Raw genomic sequence first — 23,159 nt, 5'->3', positions numbered from 1 at the left:
TCTATGCAATAAAATTGCCTTTTTGCTCTTTCTGATTCATTTTTTTAATTGTTACAGAATTTAAAAGATCCTCATATTATTAGTTTTGTTTTTATTAACTTTGAAATATGTATTCTATATATTTTTACATTATATAGAAATATCATAAATCACAGCAGTGCCTACATTTTAAATCTGCTAAAAATAGATACTAAGATATGTTGCATCACTTCATGTAGCAATATTAAAACCAAGTGTATTCAAAATAAAATTTAGAGATTAATTAACATGCTAGATGATAGTTATTTGAAATTTATCTATCAATATCTATATATACATATAAAAGAAGTATTTCTATCTATTAAGTAAATAAAGCCTTTTCTAAAATAAAAATAGATATAATTTTTTAAAATCAAATACCATTCTTGTTGCTTATACATGATACCATTTATTAAGTAAAAATATATTAAACTTTCACTTATGTCACCTTAAAAATTCCCCAAGTGTTACAAAATTAAAAAAAAAAAAAAAATTCCTGGTACCCACCCATAGTGATATAATAGTATTTTAAAACAAATATAAAAATGCGAAAAAAAAAAATTCTAAATAAAGAGCGAGTTTGTATGTTTGCCAAAAAAGCAGTAAATTGCCATGATAAGTAAAACCCAGCTTTTAATAAAGTGATTTATACAGCCAATGAATGCTTAAGCCAGTATGCAATGAATTAAGATGCTTAGATCCATGCTTGTGCTACAGACGCTTGTAAATTATACATCATTTGGCGAGAAAATGTTTTGGCGTAAAACGTGATGATCGTGCACCAATTCTGTCATTTCAACATGCTTGTCTCTGCTAAATAAAATGAATCCTGATAAAATTCTGATAACTATTAAAATAAAAAATATCTGGATGAAACATATAATGATCAAGTATTTAAAATTTTTCTTAATATTAATTTTTTTTAAATTTAGTTTAATCATAAGAAGGAAATATACAACTAAGTAAAGAACACTTACACTATCGTAATGTTTGTAAACAAACAGATTTGAATGCTGTTTCGTTTTGCTTGAGAAAAGATTTAAATTTTTTAATTTTACTAACACTATGGAGGAGGATGAAGACGATTATATCTCATACGGAACACCATTACCAGAAATAGAAGAAGGTGAAGAAAAATTTAATTTTGTTTCATTTCTATTCATTCGATGAGTATAATTTTTTTTTTATATGAAATCAAAATCTTACCAATGAAAATGGAGATTTGTACTAAATTACTGTTGAAAATATTTGAGTTTTAGTTACAAAATGGTTGTTATGGTGAATTTTTAATTTATTTTTCGTAATTGCGGAATTATCTTTGATCGGTACAATTCATATAATAGTATTAATTGCTTCAATTTTTGAATTTTTTCAGGAAGTAATGAGTGGAAATTTTTATGGTGAAATCTATGCAATTCCTTTATTTTTAATATTCATTTAATTATTTTATTAAAAAGTATTTAATAATGCATGTTCCATTTTTTAATACATGTTTTGAGTTTTTAGATATGTAGATTGTTGTAGCTTATAACTGTAAAGGAATAAAACATGTTTTGAAAAAATTTATTTTGCAATTTCCATTTGCAACTATTTAATATATTTTAGGCCTTTTATATTTGCATTCTTTTGAATGTTATTATTGATTCTCTTTTGAAAGTTTATATAAATGATTTCCTAATCATGTACCTACATTGTATGTGTTTGAAGCTACCATTTGAGAATATTGGCTTTTAACTATGCTAAATTGTGCCTTTTTAATTCATGAAATCAGATCCATCAACTGCTGGCATTTCATTGAAGATGAGAAATTTCATCTGTGGTTTCTAGTAAACAAATTAGCTTAAACGAAAGCATAATCCTTTATCATGCGATATAAATAATGGTATAGTCTTTAGAAACCTGAATGAAATAAATTTACTTTTTTCTATTATCTTATTAATTCTAAATGTATTGTTTATAATTATTATATGCCAATTCTTAGTACAAACTTGCCAGATGTTAATGTTAAATGCTGGTTTCAATGGATTAGGGCTAAAATTCAGGCCTGATAGCTGTTAGGACCTTGTGAATAGAGAAATATTACTATTTAAGTTCCATTCCATTTATTTTTTATTTTATTCTATTAACTCATAACCATTCATTTAAAAATGCTTTACAAATTTATTTTATATATGGATATGCTTCTAATAAAATATGCCAGCATCCTTGCATAGGGGTAGCGCGTCTTCCCCGTGATCTGGGCATTCCGGGTTTGAGTCCTGGTTCATGCATGGTTGTTCTTCATTCAGTTTTCTATTTGTGAGGTGTGTGAATGTGCCCCCTGTAAAAAAGAGGTTGTGCAAGTGAGTGTGTGAATGTCATCTTCATATATGAGCTAGAAGTCAGACTTCTGCCCTCGGGTTCTTAAGGGTCTTTACCCTCAGAAACCACTCACCCCCTTTCCTTGGTAATATGGACACGACATCATCATCATGACTAATAAAATATAAATTAATAAAAAAATTTTGTAATGCATAGTTAAAATGATTCTGAAAAATATTTTCTCTTCTAACAGAAAGTGTCCTTCGTAAAAAGGCTGCAAGAGAATTGGAAGTGAGAGATGAAAAAGGTCGACAGCGATTTCATGGAGCTTTTACTGGTGGCTTCTCAGCTGGTTATTTTAATACAGTCGGAACCAAAGAAGGCAATTTATTTTATTCTCATACAGTGAATTGATAGCATTTAATTTCATTTTATATCAGTTAACTTTTTGTTTTAAATTTTTGTAACAGGATGGGTTCCATCAGCATTTGTTTCATCTCGTGACAAAAAATCCACAGATCTTAAGCAACAAAATCCTGAAGATTTTATGGATGAAGAGGTAAATTGTATAAAATCATTTCCATATAGTGTTTCCATTTTTGCATAGGTACAGAATGTTAATATTCTTGATTAATTAATATATTCTGGATTTAAAATAATTATCTATAATATCCAAAATATTACAGAATAATCTTCCAGAAACTATGTAGTATGTTTGTTAATGCCTACTCTCTTATTATGAAATGCTTTACTTTTGTAAAGAAAAAAAAAAAAAGGCCTAATTTATTGAATTTTGATTGCTAGTTATTACTTAATTTCTGAAATTAGTTGTTTACTAAAATTTGTATTTCACATGCATTTTTCATAACAATAAACTCACTGTATATTATTTTTTAAATATTTTTATTACTAATCAGTTTATTGATAAATATTTTGTTTATTGCTTTACTGTGTTATGCAATAAATAACAAATGTTAATTAGCATTGTATAAGACTTGAAGAGACTGTGTAAATATTTTAAAAGTTGTATGCAACTTTCTTTATGAAGGAATTTTTAATGTTAATTGCACTGTTAATAATTTCTAGATGAATAATATTATGTATCAATAGCTGTGATTTTCTAAGTATTAACTTAAGATATTGATTTTTGTTTTAAAACATTTCTTAATTTATTTTTTTAAATAAATTTTTAAAAAGGCAATAGTTTAATTTAAGTTTATGAAAAGAATTTCTTTATTATTTCAATTTTTTCAATTTTTTTTCTTTAATTTGTTTTAAATATCTCCTTTTAAAGAAATGTATAAATTCAAATTTGATATCTCTTATTTTTGGTTTCAAAGAAAGTTATTGTATTTTTAATATACAGAAAAAATATTTAAAATTTTATCATTTTGAAATGTATCATTAAATATTATTTTAACTTATTAGGATTTTGGAACATTTGGTATTGCTACTAGAAGAATACATACTACATCTAATTTTCAAGATCCATCTGATGCAAGAGCACTCAAAAGAAAATTTGCAGACATAGATAGTGTTATTCCAGGAGAAGCACCATTAAAAGATATTGTGAAACCAGTTCAGTTAGTATTAACTTTTGTGTTTTGTTTCAAATGATTGTACTCTGCCAACAAAAGTTTTTCAGTTGCTTGAAAAATAGCTATTACTGTTTGTATGTTTGTTTTAAATATCTAATGCTTTTTGTTATAGAATTGGATTTTAAAATTGCATATCATTTTACCTTTATAGTTATTCTTTACCATCAAATAAAATACAATGATACCAGCAGATTCCAGGAATAAAGTGTTAGTGTGAATATAAATGCAAATATTTTTTTTTTAATTAAACCATTTACTAAGAATGACAAAATTTTCAGTTTAAATATTTGTTTTTATTGAATTATTTTAGCCATAATATATTGATTGTCATTGTCAGTTATTGTTACTGTTTCAACTTATAGTATTAAGTAAATTTTTATAAGGTGTATATATAATCAAAGCAATAAATTATATTCTGATGTGTAACTAATATTATTTATATCTAAAAGTGTTAGAGAAATCAACTTATATTGGGGATTTCTAAGAAAGAGTCTAAAATTGCTAATTATCTTGATTTCTGTTCTGTAACTTTTTCAATTGGAAAGATTTATATTTTTGATGTGTTAAAATTGTACTGATAATATTGTACTGAATTCAGTATTGGTTATTTTAAATTGTACTAGTTTAGTCATGATCATTTTAGAGAAAAACATAAATATACATATGTAACAGCAGCAATTTTATCAAAATGAATGCAGGATTCTGAATTTTTGAAAAAGATTATTAAATGATTAAATTGTGAAAGACTTTTTACTTTGTTATAAACTGTTTTAGAAAATCCACTCATCGGAATTTCAGTTATATTCTCTTTAAAGTCTCTACAGAAGCTACCTTGCAAATAAAATCTGCTACTCAGATGAATACTTATTTTGGAAGGCGAAATAATCATTTATTCATTATTTCTGGCACTGTAAATTTTAAGATTTAAATGGAAAACTTTGCTTTATTCAAAGAATTTTGAATTTTGGGGAAAATATTTATAAAATGTGTATTTGCTTGAATTTTTCAGAGTTTTTGTTGTTGTTGTTATTCTTTTATTTAAATTTGAAATGTGAATTCCTAATTAATTTGCCAGAAGTTGTATAAGAATGGATAAATATATCATTAATTTTTCCCCAAAGTTATTTGATTTGATGATTTAATAATTTTGCTCATTTGCATTCCTTCACCTTTCTTGCAGATTTTATGTTATCATACTGATTTAATATTTCTGTGCACTGCCATTGATTCAGAAAAATTATTTGGATATTGTTCAATGATCAAATGGCTATGTTTATGGCAAAAATGGTTCCTTGCTTCTAATCACAGAAAATCATGGCTGATTGCCTGAATCTCTCACTGCAAGAGGGAGTGAAGCTATTGTTTATATCTATATTAGAAAAGCAGTGATATATTGTGATTTGATTTCTAGAGTCATGTGAGACTTTTTGTTTCTCTTTCTTTTAATAAAAGGCCCACAGTTAGGGAAGTGAAAGAAATGTATTTTAACAGAGTTGATTAAGCAACCATCTTGGCCAGTCACAGAGATCTGAATGACCATTTCAAGGGTTAATCTAAAAAATTATATGTCAGATAAAATAAACATGAAGACAGATAGCTGTAATGCAGTGGTGGCTCCATAAAGAAATCTTACTTTTGCTCATAGTCATAGAAATCTGTGATGATCTTTTTTATTATATATAAAAACCTTAGGTATAAGAAATAAAGTTAAGTTTACTTTCAAGTACAGTTTACATTCAAATACAGTTTTGCCTTCTTACTTTTACAATTTAAATATCTTTTCACTTATGGCTGTCACCTTTATTATTTTCAATTTTTGAATATGCTTAAAATGTAGAGATTCTAGATTTTTATTTTATTTGTTAATACACTTAGGGAATCTATAGGAATAAAAATTCTGAGAAAACTTGGATGGAAACCTGGACAAGGAATTGGACCTAGAGTAAAAAAGACAAATAATATGAAAATTTATGGATGTTCTCCATTTCCAGAGACTGCTGAACTTGAGGTATGTTTTGCAAAATATTAAAGAATTTTTTTGTCTTAATTAAATTTTATTTCTAAAGGCCTCTTCATATGAATTAATCAAAATTAATGCTCAAGCAATCAAAATACTTATACAAATAACTTAATTTAGATGTTTTTCTAAAGCTCGCTAAATAATTGTTTTAAAATGATTTTTTTTGTATTTGTCATTAATTAATGCTTAATTTTTATATTAGTTATTAAATTTTTTTATTTATAAATGCATAAAATGTAAGAGCCCTGCACTGGACCATCTGCAATGCTTATATTCTAAATTTTAATTTTCTCATATGAGTATTTTTATTGAAACTTGCTGATAACTTGGCATTGTTCAGGATATATTTAATGTAAACACATATTTTTAAGCAGTTTCGTGGTCAATAAGAGTGAAGATACTTTTAAAATTTTAAAACTTTGCTTTATTCCATTCCCAGGTGGCATAATTTATGTACAAGCAATAAATTATGTAAGCAATGAGATACATCAGTCCACAATACTAGAAGAAGAAAAAAAAAAAAAAAAAAACGATCAGAAACCAAAATATTTTTCCTCAGCGATTTTATACTATGGGATTCTGATAGGGATTCTTTGACACAATAAACTTAGGAAACGAAAATATAAGTATTCTTTAAAAGAATGTTCCTAGGATGACAGATTTTTATCCCTTCACTTGGAGTGTGTGAAAGTGCTGATTAAAGCAGTTTTATAGCATTATAGTTTACACACACAGCAGCACAGTTTTATAGTGTAGCTTTAATTAAATAAAAAAGGTAGAATTAGATCAGGAAATAAGGGAATATTTTAGAATTAAGTTAATATGTGTTAAATTAAAATAAAAATTAGGAAATTAATTTAGATGTAGAGATATCATTGTGTGTGCATATGCTTTTTGCCAAGTTCACAATCAATTAGCACAAAATTTTTCTTGTGCTTCAGTATTTGTAAACAAAATTTGGAATATTTGAAATATTGTTAATATATTTGTCAGAGATTACAGTTACCTAAACAACTGTTGAAAGTTTCGTGATATAAATATCATATTTGAAAAAGTAAAAATTATTCAATACTTGCACTAGAGAAAATACAGTTTGTACAAATAAATAATGCATATATGTAACATAATTTTGATAGCTATGTGGTTGAGAAGATGATACTTTTGGCATTTTAACTTTGCTTTATTTTACCACAGGAGACATAATTTGTATATTTGGACAGAGTTAGAATATGTTCCTTCTTACCAGGAGACAAGACCAAAAGTGATAGAAATTTTACCCTTTAGTGATTTTACTGAAAGGGATTTCTTTGACATGTATTGACTTAGCAAAGGGAATATTAGGTATTTAGAATGCTGTAGGCATTAGAGATTTTTATCCCTTCACTTGGTGCATAGATTTTCCAACTCAGCAACTTTTCTAGAGCATTTGTTAGAAATATTTTTTTAAAAAAATGCAGAAATGGGATCAGGAAATAAGAACACTTTTTAGAATGAAGTAATATAGGCCGATTTAAGATAAAAATTTGAAAATAAACTTAATAAAATAAATTAAATTAAGAAATACCATTACACACACACATAACATTTCTAGTACAAAAAAAAATCACTTAATTTGTAATGATTAATAATTTGTATGATTATTAATCATAACATAATAATTTGTATGATTAAGTATGAACATTCATTATTAGTTTGTAACATTACAGAAAAAAGTCAAATTATTCTGTAGAATTTTTCCTAAATAATTTGTATAGTATTTAGAAAATAGTTTATCATCAAATTTTACATAGTAACTCCATGAAGCATGATATTTTTGTGAAGGTTTTGAATCTGGCATTTAAATATTAATTTCTTTGTTACTTGAAAATTATGTCAACATTATATTTTATCTTAAATATTCTATTCTTGTTGAATAAAATAGCACCAATGTTTTAAACTATTTACACTGTTGAAATTCCATTCTCAAGTTTATTTTGAGTCTTATATTTTTGTTTAAGAATTACTAATGTCTTCTTGAAAAAATTATTTTTCAATAGCTTTTAAGGATTATTTGGCTCAGCCGATAATCAATCCCATTTTAATTTTTTTAACAGTTGCAAATAAGAAGATGATTTGACATTAAAATATTTAGCCTTTAAAATATTTTTATTTCAAACAATGCCAGTTAATAATTAGAGTCTACTTTTTATTGAAATTTTATTTTTAATTAAAATTTAAAGGGCAGTTAGATAAACATTTTTTTTTAAATTTCTCTGCTTTTCAATGAATAAGACTTCTTCCAAATATTCTTTAAAATCTGCTAAAAATTAAAATTTTTTTCATAAGATATTGATAAGCCTCAAGGAGTTGTTCAAAATTTAATATAAAAGAAAATATAATGATTTAAAATAGTTATAATGCTTGATTAAATATGAATGACAATTTTTAAGCTGAGATAAATTTTTCATTACAGATGTGTGAAATAAGAATATACCAGATTGAAAATAAGAAAACAATTTCAATCTTTTGAGAAATTTAATTAAATATATAAGGATAAAATTAAGATAAAAACTTTCAAAAAAATGTGCAGATTTAGTGATAACTTTTGGAATAAACACTTCACAAATTTTATTGCTCACAAAACATCATTGCAATTATGACTATTCATTCTATATATAGAGCAGCATCTATTGTTTGACTGCCGATGATAGCACTATCTGAACTACTCATTAATATGATTTACAATAAGTAAAAAAAATTAACTATCTAATTATCACAAAATGTTTAATATAAACCTTCCTTATTCTTATTTGTGAACAAAATTTGAAGAAATTTTATTCTAAAGTTTGAATTTTCATAGCATGTAAACTATATATCTGTTTTCAGTAATACCTTGTCAACTCAAAATCCAGTATTGCTATAAAAGATATTTCTCATGCGCTAAAATAATCTGTGTGTAAATCCATGAGTAATTTTTTTAATACTTACACAATAGGAATCATTTTGCATTTGACTTTATAATATAGTGAAGAGAATTGAGTGTGCATTTTGGACTTTTCCCCCTTCACTTGATTAAACCTGAGATTTTTTTTTGTCTGTCAAGACAAAATTTATTCATCTTGGTATGTTATTTGGACATACTATGATCACATATGCTTAGACAATCCGATTATTATCAGACAGTTTAAAATCAAACCTTTATATGTTATTTCATTTCTCTTTCTATAAAATGAATACTTTATAAGACTATCCTATTCAGTCTCTTCAAGGCTTAGTTATCTTCAAAAATTCATTTTATAGCAAAACTCCTATTTTCTAATTTAAGTATTGGAAATTATATTTCAGGAGGATGATCCCTATGCTCAGTCATATACTTTTGCTCCCAGTGATACTGAGGCTGAAATGTATCAACCAAAAGATAATGTATTTGGTTTAGGATACAGTGGGTTATCAAGAGAATCTGTTCTCAATGCTCGCATTGATACATTTACCCCAACAACAACAAAGTCATGGCTAAAAAAGGATAAGAAAAAACTTGCCATCTCTGGACAGGTGAGTAATTTATATCATTTTACAATTAATTTATTTCTGATATTGTCTGATAAATTGTATTATTATTTATCAAATTTAGATCTGTGAAATATATATTGATTTATTTACACTTTTAATGTAAATGTTAACATTAATTCTTTTCGTCATTTATTATAAATATTCATCTGCAATTTGAAACATTCAGTGTTTATAGATGGAAAAAATATTTTATTGTGACTGAATATAAAATATCAATGTATAAAATAGTAAAAGTTATCATACATTATATAAATGTTTGTCTCCTTTACCCCTCATTTGCCTAGGCTTTTGGAGTTGGTGCTTTTGAAGATGATGATGAAGATATTTACAGCAAAGATGATATGTCCCAGTATGATTTTTCTGATCTTGAACTTAAAGGAACTTCTCAAAGAACAAATGAATTTGGTAAGTTAAAGTTTAAATTCAAATTACTACTATCTTATGATAGTCTTAATGTAGACTTTATTTTTTCTAATTTTGGAAGGTACTTGGTTATATTTATAAAATGTGTACATTTTCAGTAATTTTTAAAATTATATTTAATTGTAAGCCATTGCATTTTAAAGATTTACTTATACAAAAGTTGGAATGCTCAAAGTAATTTTTATATCCTTTTTAAAGTCCATATCTTGATAGTTTAACAGCTAATTAACTTCATTAAAAGGTTTAACATTAACTTTTATGACAGTTGCTATAAACTGAATTGCTCTATTATGTTTGTAACCTTTTTATTATTATTTTTTTTCTGATATAGGAAATATTCACAGATAAAATATCTATGTATATTTTTAACATTCAACATTTTTATGTTTTAGATATTTTTTCTGTTAGATAGTTTTAAACAAAATTCATTTAAAGGTACGTGGAAGTATAGTAACTCAAAAATTCAATAAGTAATGGATAAAATATTGTGCAGATAGTTCTACACTATATTTATAGATGTACAAATTTTAGGCTGAATCTATTAATTGTAAAAAATTTTTATTAAAATACATTATTCAATTTTCTGTATTTTGTTCTAGGAAATAAAATATGATGCTGTATTTTTAATGTTTATGTGACAAATATTTAATCTAATTTTCTGGTTTTCGTTAATGTTTTCACAGGAAATAAACAACATCTTAGCATAGCTCATAATATAATAGAAGGGTTTCGTCTGGCTTCTCAACCACCTGCTGTCAAAAAGTATTATCCTCCTCCTCAGTTACCTCCTAACTATGGACCTGTTTGCACATTGGTAGTAACTAAAATTCCATTACATCCAGAAACACGGTTTAAACCTCGACATAATCTATCTGCAGATGAACGATCAGTTTTACTTGGAGAAAAGAAATTTCAGTTAACATGTAAGAAATATTTGTTTAAAAAAATTTTTTATATCAATCTTTGTCAATTTTTTTTTTGTAAATATGATTTTTATTTCATATCATTAATAAAATTTTTGTCTTTTTTTACTTTTATAGTTGAAAAGAAAAATCTTGATACAAAACCAATCACAGAAAATATAACTAGAAGCTTAGGAAAGAGCACACATTCATTTCGGCCATTCCCAAATGATGAAGAAAAGCAAAAAAGATATGAAGAATATTTGATTTTGAAAAATTTGGGAGGTAAATAATATTCTTGTTATTTTGTGCAAAAATGGTTCTGTATTTTACAATTTCAAATTCAGAATACGTGTTTCAATTTGATTTATTTAATTGTGGAATAATATTTTAAAAAGAATAATAAAATCATAGAATATTAAATTCATTTTTTATTTTAAAGTATTGATTTTTTTATGATAATAAAGCATGTAAAATTAAATTTTCTCTTGTAGCAAAGTCAAAATAATATGAAGGAAAGAATAATGAGCTAGTAATTAAAGGTCATTCATTTATAAATTTTTTTCTCTCTTTTACTATTTGGATAAGCCTGAGAATTTTAACCAAATATATTTTTTTTACCTATAAATATTACAGAAACCAACTTACTGAGCATAATTATAAAATATTAATTCTTAAGTTGCATGAGAAAGAATAGCATTTTTTTCATGTATGTATACTGAATGTTACTGTGAAGTATTAAAGTACTTCACAGTAACACATAAGTGAAGTATTAAAATGGTTATAGGAAGGATCGGAAAGCCTTGTTAATATAAAATTGCACTGTGTAATGTTCTTCTTCAACTAGAGAGAAGCAATAACGTAGTTAGTTTTTCCAGATATTAGGCTGCTTAAATTTATGCAGACTGGAATGATGTAAAATTTAAAGTAACATCAGCAATAAATTGTACATTTTTGTGTTGAGAAATGGAAAGTTTTCTTTTAAATTTTTTTAATATCCAGTGGAAAAGATTGAAAGAGAATTTAAGTAGAGGGAATAAACATGCATAATTTGAGTTGTAAAAATGAGTGAAAAAACAGGGAAGGCATTTAAGCATTGATTGATAACTCACATAATTTTGTAAGTCACATGTATGTGTATGCACTCACAATTTTTTTCTCTTCTTAAAAAAGAATGATAGAGAAACCTTAAAGATCGAAACAAATTTATTATACAATTTTTCTAAATAAAGCAATATATTGCTTAATTTAGTTAAATGTTTTTAATTGTTTAGTATTTTCCTTGGTTCAGTTTTTTTTAATTAATCAATATTTTAAAAAATACTTCATTAACCAAGTGTAATTAAATTAAGATATAACTATTGTTTTAGATAGAATAGATGAATTGTTATTATTATTCCATTAGAATTATACAAGTTGATTCAACCATCATCTATGACTGAATGGGAAAAGCAGCAAGAACTTGAAGAATTTGCTAGAGCAGCAATGCTTTTTAAACCTTTGTCTTCTGCTTTAAGTGCCAAGTTTGAATCTCGATCTCATTTGGATGTTGAACATGAAGTCATGGATGCATTAGCTAAAGCCAGAGTATGATATATATATATATATTTTGTCTCCATGAAGCTTTATTATTTTTTACTTTCTTTCTTTAAATGTTAATTAATCTAATATGTTGAGTTACATGACTTCACATCTAATTTCTGAATGCTGTTCTCTTCTTCCAAACTTCAGAACAATTCATGTTGCTAAGATAGATACTTTATTATGTATTACACTGCATATTTTTAATAAATTATGCTTTGTTAATTTTCTGTTACATTTGACTTGTGCATGATTTTTATATATTTATATCATTGGAATTTTTCTATATTTTTAAATCTGATGCAATTTTTAAAATTCTAAAATTTGAGGGAAAGCTACAAGTTTTACTGAATTCACATATGAAAAATCCATTTTATAATATAGATAGATAAATGTGATCCAGAAAGATTTTCTTGTGTGTGTGTGTGTGTGAGAGAGAGAGAGAGAGAAAATTCTTCATTATTTAGTAAAAATTGTGAAGAAATGAAAAAAGCATCTAATAAGCAATTTCATAAAATATGGAAGACAATATAAATCTTATATTAAAAAAATTGATTAAAATAAAATTAATTTATTTATTTATCAGAATTCTAAGTTCCACATAGTTAAGTTATATAGAGCAATCATTCAAACTCAAACAAAAATGGAAAAAAGAGTTGAAGTATTATAAAAATAATGATACCCCACACCCTTATTTTTGAGAAATGCATCAACTTTATTTATTCTTAATATGCACAACTTAAAATGTTACCTTCTGTTTTGAATGATATCAGGGAATTTAGTTTTTCAAAAGAAATAATAAGCAGTTTCAAATATCCTAAACTTAAAATATTTCATTATAAGATTGTCTTTTTATTTTAACTAAGCATTGTAAATAAAATAAAGAAAATAATTGTTGCTTCATTTATAAATTTTTTAAATCTTCCCTTTTTTATTAAATTTGGCCTAGGAGAGTCCGTATAAGTATTCTGATTGCCTGGATGCTTATAGGGATATAGAATGAGTTATTATTCAAACATGGTGTTTTCTTTTTATATCAAAGTAGTTAAAGCAACTTTTTCCATTTTTCATGTTTCAGCTCAAATGCACATAATTTGTGGTTATATATTCCATAGATAAAAATAGTCTTTAGATTTCACTAAATACCAAAAAATTCTATTTTTCACATTAAATTTTTCTGACTGTGAAGCTATTAAATCAAAATATTTTATACTTAGGCAATTATGTGATTAACTGTAATACCATATATGCAGTTTACATGTTTATATAGAGCATTATCAGTCTGAATTATTTTCATAAATTGAAGTTTTATTATATTGAAATTAAAAAGGTTTTTTTTATTTGTTCATTTCATTGATGTACAGCTTTTGCATACTTATTAACTAAATATATCATTGCATGATTATTTTTTATCCCTAATCGGAGATATTTCTTCTACAGTCTTGAATTATGAAATTACTATTTGCTTTTATTTCTTGTTGCTATGCTAATGTTCTTCATCATGAAAATAATAAATTAAAGAATTGTAATATTTATAAACAAATAAAAAATTATTATTAGTAGCTAATTTGAAATTATTATATACTAACCACCTTTGGCGAACAGATGGTTCACCAGAATGTGCAATGTACCTCTTTCTGTATTTTTTTTTAAATCTGCAGCTACAACTCATAATCAATCCCAAAATGCAGCCAGAATGATGCAAATTCGTTGAAAACATTAAAATCACTAAAATTGTGCCCGAAGAACATAAACATAAAAAAGAAATATTATTCTTAACATCTTTATGATAGGATTTCATGGAACAACATTATAAGTTATTTGTTTGTGTAATTACATCACCACCAACCCCTTAATTAAATAATATTATATTTATTTTTGTTTCTTTAGCATGAAAGTACAAAGAAGGCTGAAGAGAAAAGAAAACTTATTGGAATGTTTAATCGCAAAACCTCTGAATGGCATCCTGCTTCTTTGTTATGCAAGCGATTTAATGTTCCTAATCCTTATCCAAAGTAAGAGTTATATTTGATGAATTTTATCAGAAAAATTATTAATTAAGTTATTTTTTTATAATTAATGAAAATTATTTCTGTATTTTGTTGTTGAAACTAAATGTGTTGTTATACTATCTTTTAAAATTTTTATGAAATATAAATATTGAAAACTTATTTTTGGGAGCATTTTTTTTCCCTCTTAAAAGCTATAATTTGTTGGTTTTATAAAATATCTAGTTGCTTCATGAATTAATAGGTAAAGTCAGTTAAATGTATAATAATTGAAAATTGATTATGCCCATCAATTAATTATTTTATAAATTAACTTGTAGTAGTCTATAAAATAAAATAATGATACTTTTCCCTGGTTATCAAATGATTCTCTTTCACATCATCTTTAGTAAAGATTCAAAATCTTTGTCTTTTTTGTTCAAATCATGTAAAGAATTCATTGTTCAATGTAAAATAATAATTTAAATATCATATATTTTAATACAATAAATGTAATTATGTAACAATAAGTTTAATGGAAGAAACTATGTTGTTATTTCATGTTTTAATGCTATGTAGTTATTCTATTAAATTGTATTAAAAATCATAGAATATGACTGTAATGTATGGCTTCTATGGCTAATTTAACTGGCTTCCAATGGCATAGAATCGATAATTGCCATCAGTATTTAATATTGTCTCATCTTATTTTTCCTATTGATCACCAGTGGCTAATATGAAATAAATGCTATCTAGAGGGGCTTTTTCTTTTGTTAGATACAATCTTTCACCATATTTGATTTTAAAAGGTGGAGTAAATGCTTATATTTTGTCTTTGTTGTGTTGTCTGATATTGGGGCCTAGGGACTCTATGCTCTATTCATAAACCACTACTGACTTCATATATTATTTTCTGAAATGAAAGATTTCACTCTTTAATGATTAAACATACACACACAAGCTCAACTTAGAATGTATGAAAAATATACAAAAAGAAAATTATTTGCATCTGATATTATATTAAAATTGTGCCATTATATTTAAAAATTTTGCTTTTGTATATAATCTCTTCTTGTGCTGCTGTTTTGTTATATCTTTTATTCTATAATTTGAATTTTCTTCTTAGAAATTTATCTGTACTAATTATATATTATTTTATTTATGGTTTTTTTAAAACTGGGATACATTTTTGCAGTTCTTCTGAAGTCTCAGGTTCCCAAAAATCAAAGTCTTTGTTTGATCACATATCTTTTGATAACGAGGAAATGGAGAAAACTTCTCAACCATGTAATTCTCCTTCTAAAACTGAAGTTGTGGAAAAATCATTCCCTCTTCATAATGAGAGTATGTTTGTTAAATTTCTTTCTTTTTTGTCATTTTTTATTGTAATCAGAATATTATTATTTTTATAATAACTTTCTTTCAAAGATATTTAGATATATGGTATTGTTTAATGAGCTCTTTGCAATTTTTTGATAATTATTGATTTCTTTTTTTTTTTTTTTTTTTGAATAATGCTCATATGTGCATTGTAATTTTTATAGAATTTGCTGATAAAGTTCCAGAAAAGAACTTGTCTGTCTCAGCCAATAAAAATGAAAATATCCAAGTTAGTAAATGTTTTAAGTTTTTTTTTTCTTTATTCAGTAATTAAAAATATTATTCATATTGTGATGATTTTTTACTCATTGATAAAATTACATCCAAAAACCTTTCATCTATTGACTATTTGTTTTGTATAATTTAAACTTGTGAATGTATTATTTTAGAAATATGCATGCATATTTGGTTATTAATTAATACTTTTATATCTATTTAGAGAAACAAACTGTTTAGGAAGAAAATATTACATATTAATATGAAATAATATTTATAATAATATGAATAATATTTTTTGTCTAAGTTTAATATTAATATGAAAAGTTGACACTGTTAAAAAAATTTGTTTCTTCTTGTGCTTTAATAATATGTAACATTCTTTTAATTTTCTTTTCTTTCAATCAATATTTTTGTTCTTTGTATTGCAAGTATTAATACTAGTAAATTTCAATTAAATGCAAATGAAAAAACTTTATATCATAAATTAGTATATGCTATAATTTTCTTATACTACATGTTTTTTCTGTGTGATTAAAATTTTCTGTTCCATAATATTTCTTGTAAATAAGTTTATTTTTTAAAGAGGTTTGTAATATATGTTTGATTAAATATATGTGTAATAAGTTCAATGCTTAAATGCAGCAAGATAAATGAAAGAGGTTGAAAATTCTGCTCCTCCCTCTGATATTATCATGTGTAAATCTTATAAATAATAATAATAATAGAAATAAACATTTTTATAAATTATTTATTTTTATTTGATTTGAATGATGATTTTTTAATAAAAATTATTACTTTATCTGTTGTTTTTATTCTGTTATTTTAATCAGGATCAATCATCTGAAAGTGGAAGACCTCCCATTGACTTCTTCAAAGATATATTTGAAAATTCCTCTTCTGAAGAGGAAGATACTCCTTCAGCAGAAACAGAAAATCCTAAAGTTCCTACTGAGATTGAGATTATCGAAGAAGAAAAATCTTCTTCTATTTCTACATCAGAAGCAATTGTTTCAAATAATAAAACATCCAAAAATGAAAAAGTAGGATTTGGCGTTTTTGCCAATTTAGATTTGGATGCGTTAAATAAAAAAACTCCTAAATTGAAGACAGAGCAAACAAAAAGTAGTGAGACTAAGTGTGATATTATGGAGACTTCAAAAGCAAATGAGAATGGAGTAACTAATGAGGCACATGTTGCTGTTGAAAATTCTAGCTTATCAAATGACTTGTATGGACCTGAATTACCTCCTAATTACAGTGGTATGTATTTTATCAATTTTTATCAGAATATCGTTTATAGGTTTGAATACCATTTGTAATTTGGATCATGCAATGTGCATGGTGAAAAAATTATTCAAAAAAACAATTATCAGGGCAGACAATTGGATCTGGAACTAATATATATATTTTTTTACAATAACTTTAGAGCACAATATTATCCAAAAACTATTTTCCCGTCACTTTAAAATTTAAAGAATTCAGCTTTTCAATTATACTTTTATTTTTGTAAAAAAATTTCTAATAAATAATTCTAGTTTGTAAAAAAAATTAATAAAAGTTAAAAAATATTTTCAAGTACATTTTACAATACTTTTCTTTTTTTTAGTTATTTGATTTATACTCATAGCATTGCTAAGATATTAAATACATTTTTGTGTGTGCATTTTATTTTTGTTGTACAATTGAGAGGAAATTTTAAAAGCAAAATTGTTGAAGCAAGGCTAAAACATTATCCTTCTGTTGGATTCAAATTTTCTTAATTTTTTTTTTTCTTTTGTAGTATATTTTCTATAAGTATGTATGTAAAATGTTTGTCCAATTAGAAATGCTTGTAATTTTGTTAGTATTTGTTTATCATTTCTCAAGAAATTGATTTTTAAATATTTAATTTAACATTTTTTAAAATTTCAAATCTTGACTGACTTGACTTCTAGAGCTGTAAATTTTCTTTGGTTAACTACTTTAATTTTTTTAGCTTCTTGGCTATTCAAATCCATGTGTGTCATCTTATTCTGGACCTTTTTTGAAAAGGTTGGCTGAATAAGTTTTAATTCAGCCAACTTGAAAAAAAAATGTTTTTTTAAATCTATTAATCAAAAGTAGTATAAAAAAAGAATTTTATTGAATTAAATTTGAAAATCTGAAAAATTTGGAACATTGAGATTTTTTGCAATCTTTTTTAATAAATTTTTCACTTTTATATAAATTTTCAGAATTAAACATACTTTAAACTATATGAATCAAATGTTTGTCTGTAGAATATTAGTATTCTTTTTCCATTTTTCATAATATTTTTGTTTCTTTCAGAATCATCTTATTCAACTCCACCAAAATTTGAATCAAGAAAAAAAGCTAAACATAAAGTGAAGCACAAACATAAACACCATAAACACAAAGTAATTTTTTTTATTTATAATACCAATTTATATTTTTAAGCTACATGTTTTATAATTACCTGTTTATTAAATCATATCTTTATCGCTACTTGCAATAAACATGTGTGTGTATTTATTTCTTTGTTTATGCGTTTACACACAATAACTTTCAAAAATGTTTTTAATAGTACCAGTGTATTTGGTATTATTTTGTTCTATAAATTTTTGTTCTGTATTTAATCAATTGTTTAAAAAATATTTTAATTATGTTTTCTAACAAGAATTGTAAAAATTCTGAACGAATATTAAACGTATCATGAATTATAATATAAAAGAATAAGAATATGGGAAGAACATCAAAGTTATTGACAAAAGTCATTATTACAAATCACCTTAATATAATTATTGTTGTCAAAGTAGATTTCAAGAAAGCAAGTTATATTTTTAGTTAATTTTGGTTAAAATCCCTAAAAGATTTAATTTTTATATTGAAAATCTTATTAATATGAAAAAAAAAATGCTAAATTTTATCTTGTTATAGATTATAAATTAGGTTACATTGTAAAAGATAAGATTTATACATTTTTTTTAACAAATTTTAGAATAGCTGATAGAAAATAGGGAAAATACACTGTAAAAGGAGCAGAATGGTGTAAAACTTCTAAAATAGCATGAATGATATATCTATCAAAATTGGAAGCTTAAAAATATGTTGTTTAAGAAGCCATTAAGACCAAGCTACATAAAATATTTAATTAAAAAAATTTTTTTTGGAGACTATTAATCTGGCAAATGAGCTGATCCCCAAAGGCAACTATTTGTTTTGTAAAACTGAATAGCTATATGTTTAAAAATATTTAACATAAATTGTTATATTTTGTTTTTTAAATGTATTTTGTAATTCTATTGCAATTTTAAATGCTGTTGTCTTGTTGTGTACGTAAGAAATTAGCAAAGTAAAATAATTAAGTGTTTATTAAAAAAAGATATTATTATTTTCTCTATTAGCCCAAAATGCCCAGCAACAGTGTCACGGTATCTTCATGATATTGGCAGTATTCAGAATATCAAGCAGTATCATTAAGATATCCTAAAATATCTTGTGATAATAGCTTTTTTTCCTGATAATTACAATTGTTTCTTTATCCACATTAGTTGATGATAAATATATATTTTTTTGAATATATATATATATATATATATAAATAATAGTGATTCTTTCAAATTAATTTATTTAAAAAAATTTCAGAATAAAAAGAAAAAGAAGAAACATAGTTCATATAAAAGTTCTGAGGATTCTTCATTTGATTCAGACGAAGATATACCTCCCGCTGTTATTCTTGAAAAGTAAATTATTTTTTTACTCTAATTTAATGTTATGTCTTGCATAATTCAGTATTTGTTTTGAGGTTTCATTTTGCAATTTATTATTGTAATTTAACATTCAAAAATTAGTTTGTAGACTGACTTTCTTCACCTTTCTAATCACTTAGGAAAATTTTTGTCTCCACCTCTTGCAAAGTAATAATTACCATTAATATTTCCAAATGAGCATTAAAAAAATGTAACAACTTTTATTTAAATCGCAGGTTTTAATTCTAAAAAACTGGAAAATTGATTCATGTTTTTTCACTTTTTCAAACTTAAAAAATTATCTAATTGGAAATAAAGCTTATTTCTAATTAAATAAAGGATTATACACACGAATTTATCAATAACTTTTGTCAACTCAGCTATTGAACCTTAGCTTTGTCCAGAAATCTTTAGATAAAAGATTTCTGGACAAAGCTAAGGTTACCAGAGAATACAATTGATAAAAGCAGTTCTCACAAGAATGTTTTCAGAGAGAATCCTACTATTGGGTATTGTAGAGAAGCATTAGATATTAAAAAGACAAATCAAAGGCCATGATGACAGTATTTTCTTAACAAGAGATAGTTATTTTAGTTAACAGTTTATTCAATATTTATTGCATATGCAAATACTAATACAATAATTTTAATTCCCTTATTATTTTATCTTCTAAATACTTGTTGATATTAAATTATATTTTATAGACTTTCAATTATTTGAACTTTTTTTTGGTACTTAGATTTAGTATTTAAAGTGTAGATCTCTATCTGATTTTGAACCAAACTGCATCTGCACTTCTAAATACATGTAAACAAAATAATTCAGAAACACAAGAACTTAGATAAATGAAATTTGGTTCACAGTTTAATCATCTAAAATCAGGATTCTTTTCAAATTTCGAACCAAATCGATTGAAGGGTTAACCGTCTATATGTTGGTATTTTCACAATCATGTATTGCAATAACTCAAGAATACAATAACTGTAATAAATAAAATTTTCTTTGTGATTTTTTAACTACAATTACAATTTTAATTTTTGTTTCAATCGATCTGGGGGAAAAAGAAAAAAAAAAAAACCTTCCTAAATACCTGTTCAGTCCTTTGGTACTGATATGTCAACCGCATTCAACAGTTAATTGACAAACATCACACATTAATGGATTAATTCACAGCTATTGTTCACCAAAAGGCATGCAAATAAACACACAAGTATCATTTTCTTTATGAAGCATGTAAATTTTCGTTTGCAGGACTTTGAAAATAAAAATATGAGCACTCATGGCTTTCACGGCCCTGCCTGAGCCTGCAATTTAATGTGGGAGTGAATATCAGGATAATACCTTTATTGGAGAAAAAGTTGGAAGGACCATTTTCTCTCTTTTTTAGCAGTGTAGTTCAAATTTTAATTGTGTTTTTGTTTGTTTTCTGGTTTTGTTTTTATTCATAAGTAATATTGTAACTTGAAAATTTGTTAGTCTTAGAAAGAGACTATAGTATATAACAAAAATATACACTTTAGTATATAGCAAATTACAAATGCTTAACATCTCCATATAATTTTGCTGCCAGATGTATTTTTTATATCTCCATTCATTTTCTTTCTTTACAGGTTTAAAAAACTACAAAAGGTTTTGAAGTAAATTACAGCAGAATTGTTTGTTCACAACTGTACAGTTTTCATGTGTTCAGATTTACAAATACCTATTGTATATAAATAAATCACGAGATGTATTTTTATTGATGTGTTGTGTTATCTTTTTAATCAATTCTTCCATTTTATTAGGTACTAAAATACAGAGTAAGTCAAACTGGATGCCACAATTTCATAGATGCATTATGCAAAATGTAATAAATGTATTAATGTGAAATTGTACATACATGTATAGATAGTATAAGCAGGTTTTGAATGTACTCCTCACAAATGTTTGATATGTACTCCTTTTGTTATATGGCATATATCAAACTTGAAATGTAATTCTTGCCATTGTCTGTAACAACCTTTCTTGCCATCGATGCAGCATGTCTGTATCGATGTTGTTGATGCAACTGCAATATAGACTTTCAAATTAGTCATGCTCTTTGGAGTTGGGGGAACATGAACACAATCTTTAAAGAAGCCCTGCAGGGAAAAATTGCATACAGGCATGCTGCACAAAGTTTGGTGAGAATTGCTTAATATACACTGTTTAACATAAGGAGTGCTTATCAAAAATTTCTGAGAAGTACACTCAAAACTTGCTTATTATTATTATATTGCTTATATATATTATTTATTACATTTTGCATACTTATGAAATTGAGGCACTCATTTTGACTTACTCTGCATAATTTTTTGTTTTAAGATTAGTTGTTGTGAAAAGAACTTAAAACATTGACTTCCTATTTTTCTAAGGTACATCTAACCAAAAGGCTTATTGACCCAGTGTTCAGATTAATTAGAGAACCCAATTGTGAAGGTCATTTTAATTGCTATGAAATGGTATTTTATTATTATTTACATCTTAAAAATCATATTTTCTTAAAATTGTTCATATGTTCACTATGTGCAAATTTTTTCATTTTGAAGCTATTTAGATATACTGTATTTTTTAAAAATGTATATGAATTTCATTCTTCGCTCATTTAATTAAAAATCAATTTAAGGTTTTAGATGATATAGTTCTTTATTTAGGAAATAGGAAGAATTTTGGGAGAAAAAAATGTGTATATTCTATTTTATTTTTTAACAATAACAAATGCTTTTTAAATTATACATGTGACTAGAAAAGTTAAATTCGCCTCTTAATTCAAATATTACTTTAGAATATATTCACCTTATTAATTCCAAAGAAAATAATTACCTCTTCTGGAGTTTTGATTGTTTGTGCATAATCTCTGTAACTCAATAGTGGTCTGAGATCTGAGAATTCCAAGTTCAAAATCTAGCTCTCCTGAAAATGCATCTTGCATATGTCTTGATCACATTAAATATAACATATCAAAAATCAAATATCATCCTTCTGGTAATGCATGGAAGTTTGGAGAGAAGGTTACTATTTCAGGTGGCTCATGTATTACTACAATACATGATGTTTATATAACTAAATTAAACATATTTGATATTTTTCCATTAAAATTATTTTAAATTTAGAAATTTATCTGGTTTTTATTGATAAAAGTAATACTGGCAATATAAAATAAATAAAACATAGCTTAAAAAATATAATTCTGAAGTATGTATTTGGTATTGCCAATTAATAACAATAAATCAGTCATTTATTTGATTTAAGTCTTTTATTCTCATCTTCTGCATACAAATAGATATATTGTTATTTTTAACTTCGTGAAACTAAAAGAAACTGAGAGAAACCTTTTTTGACTGTTTTCACAGTAAAAAAGAAAAGGAATGTAAAAGCTAAAGTTCTGCATACTGTTCATTTACTTTTTGGAATGAAATTTCCAGAATACAAAA

The 23,159-nt window shown here is 25.2% G+C and overlaps 1 protein-coding gene across 1 annotated transcript; it reads left to right on the top strand.

Annotated features, from left to right (window-relative positions):
• Positions 1 to 985: 985 nt before the first annotated feature.
• LOC129985305 (G patch domain-containing protein 1-like) lies at positions 986 to 21,445 on the top strand. Its single transcript, XM_056095286.1, has 17 exons — positions 986 to 1,144; positions 2,573 to 2,701; positions 2,790 to 2,878; positions 3,748 to 3,902; positions 5,793 to 5,925; positions 9,262 to 9,468; positions 9,771 to 9,891; positions 10,593 to 10,832; positions 10,950 to 11,096; positions 12,217 to 12,398; positions 14,283 to 14,407; positions 15,576 to 15,724; positions 15,925 to 15,989; positions 16,810 to 17,239; positions 18,287 to 18,375; positions 19,604 to 19,701; positions 21,318 to 21,445. Exons 1-17 carry the CDS (start codon positions 1,084 to 1,086, stop codon positions 21,346 to 21,348), a joined length of 2,451 nt encoding a protein of 816 aa, XP_055951261.1. The 5' UTR covers positions 986 to 1,083; the 3' UTR covers positions 21,349 to 21,445.
• Positions 21,446 to 23,159: the final 1,714 nt, after the last annotated feature.

The sequence above is a fragment of the Argiope bruennichi genome, chromosome 9 (assembly GCF_947563725.1).
Source record: "Argiope bruennichi chromosome 9, qqArgBrue1.1, whole genome shotgun sequence".
NCBI lineage: Eukaryota > Metazoa > Arthropoda > Arachnida > Araneae > Araneidae > Argiope > Argiope bruennichi.
The sequence above is the reverse complement of the archived record's forward strand: the minus strand, read 5'-3'. Positions and strand labels throughout refer to the sequence as shown.

Bases quoted from the DNA above. Each gene is read 5' to 3' on its own strand.
- LOC129985305 (XM_056095286.1), top strand. From the start codon at position 1,084: ATGGAGGAGGATGAAGACGATTATATCTCATACGGAACACCATTACCA. The intron at 10,833-10,949 runs GTAAGAAATATT...TTACTTTTATAG, and splicing joins AAAGAAATTTCAGTTAACAT to TTGAAAAGAAAAATCTTGAT. The intron at 18,376-19,603 runs GTAATTTTTTTT...AAAAAATTTCAG, and splicing joins ATAAACACCATAAACACAAA to AATAAAAAGAAAAAGAAGAA.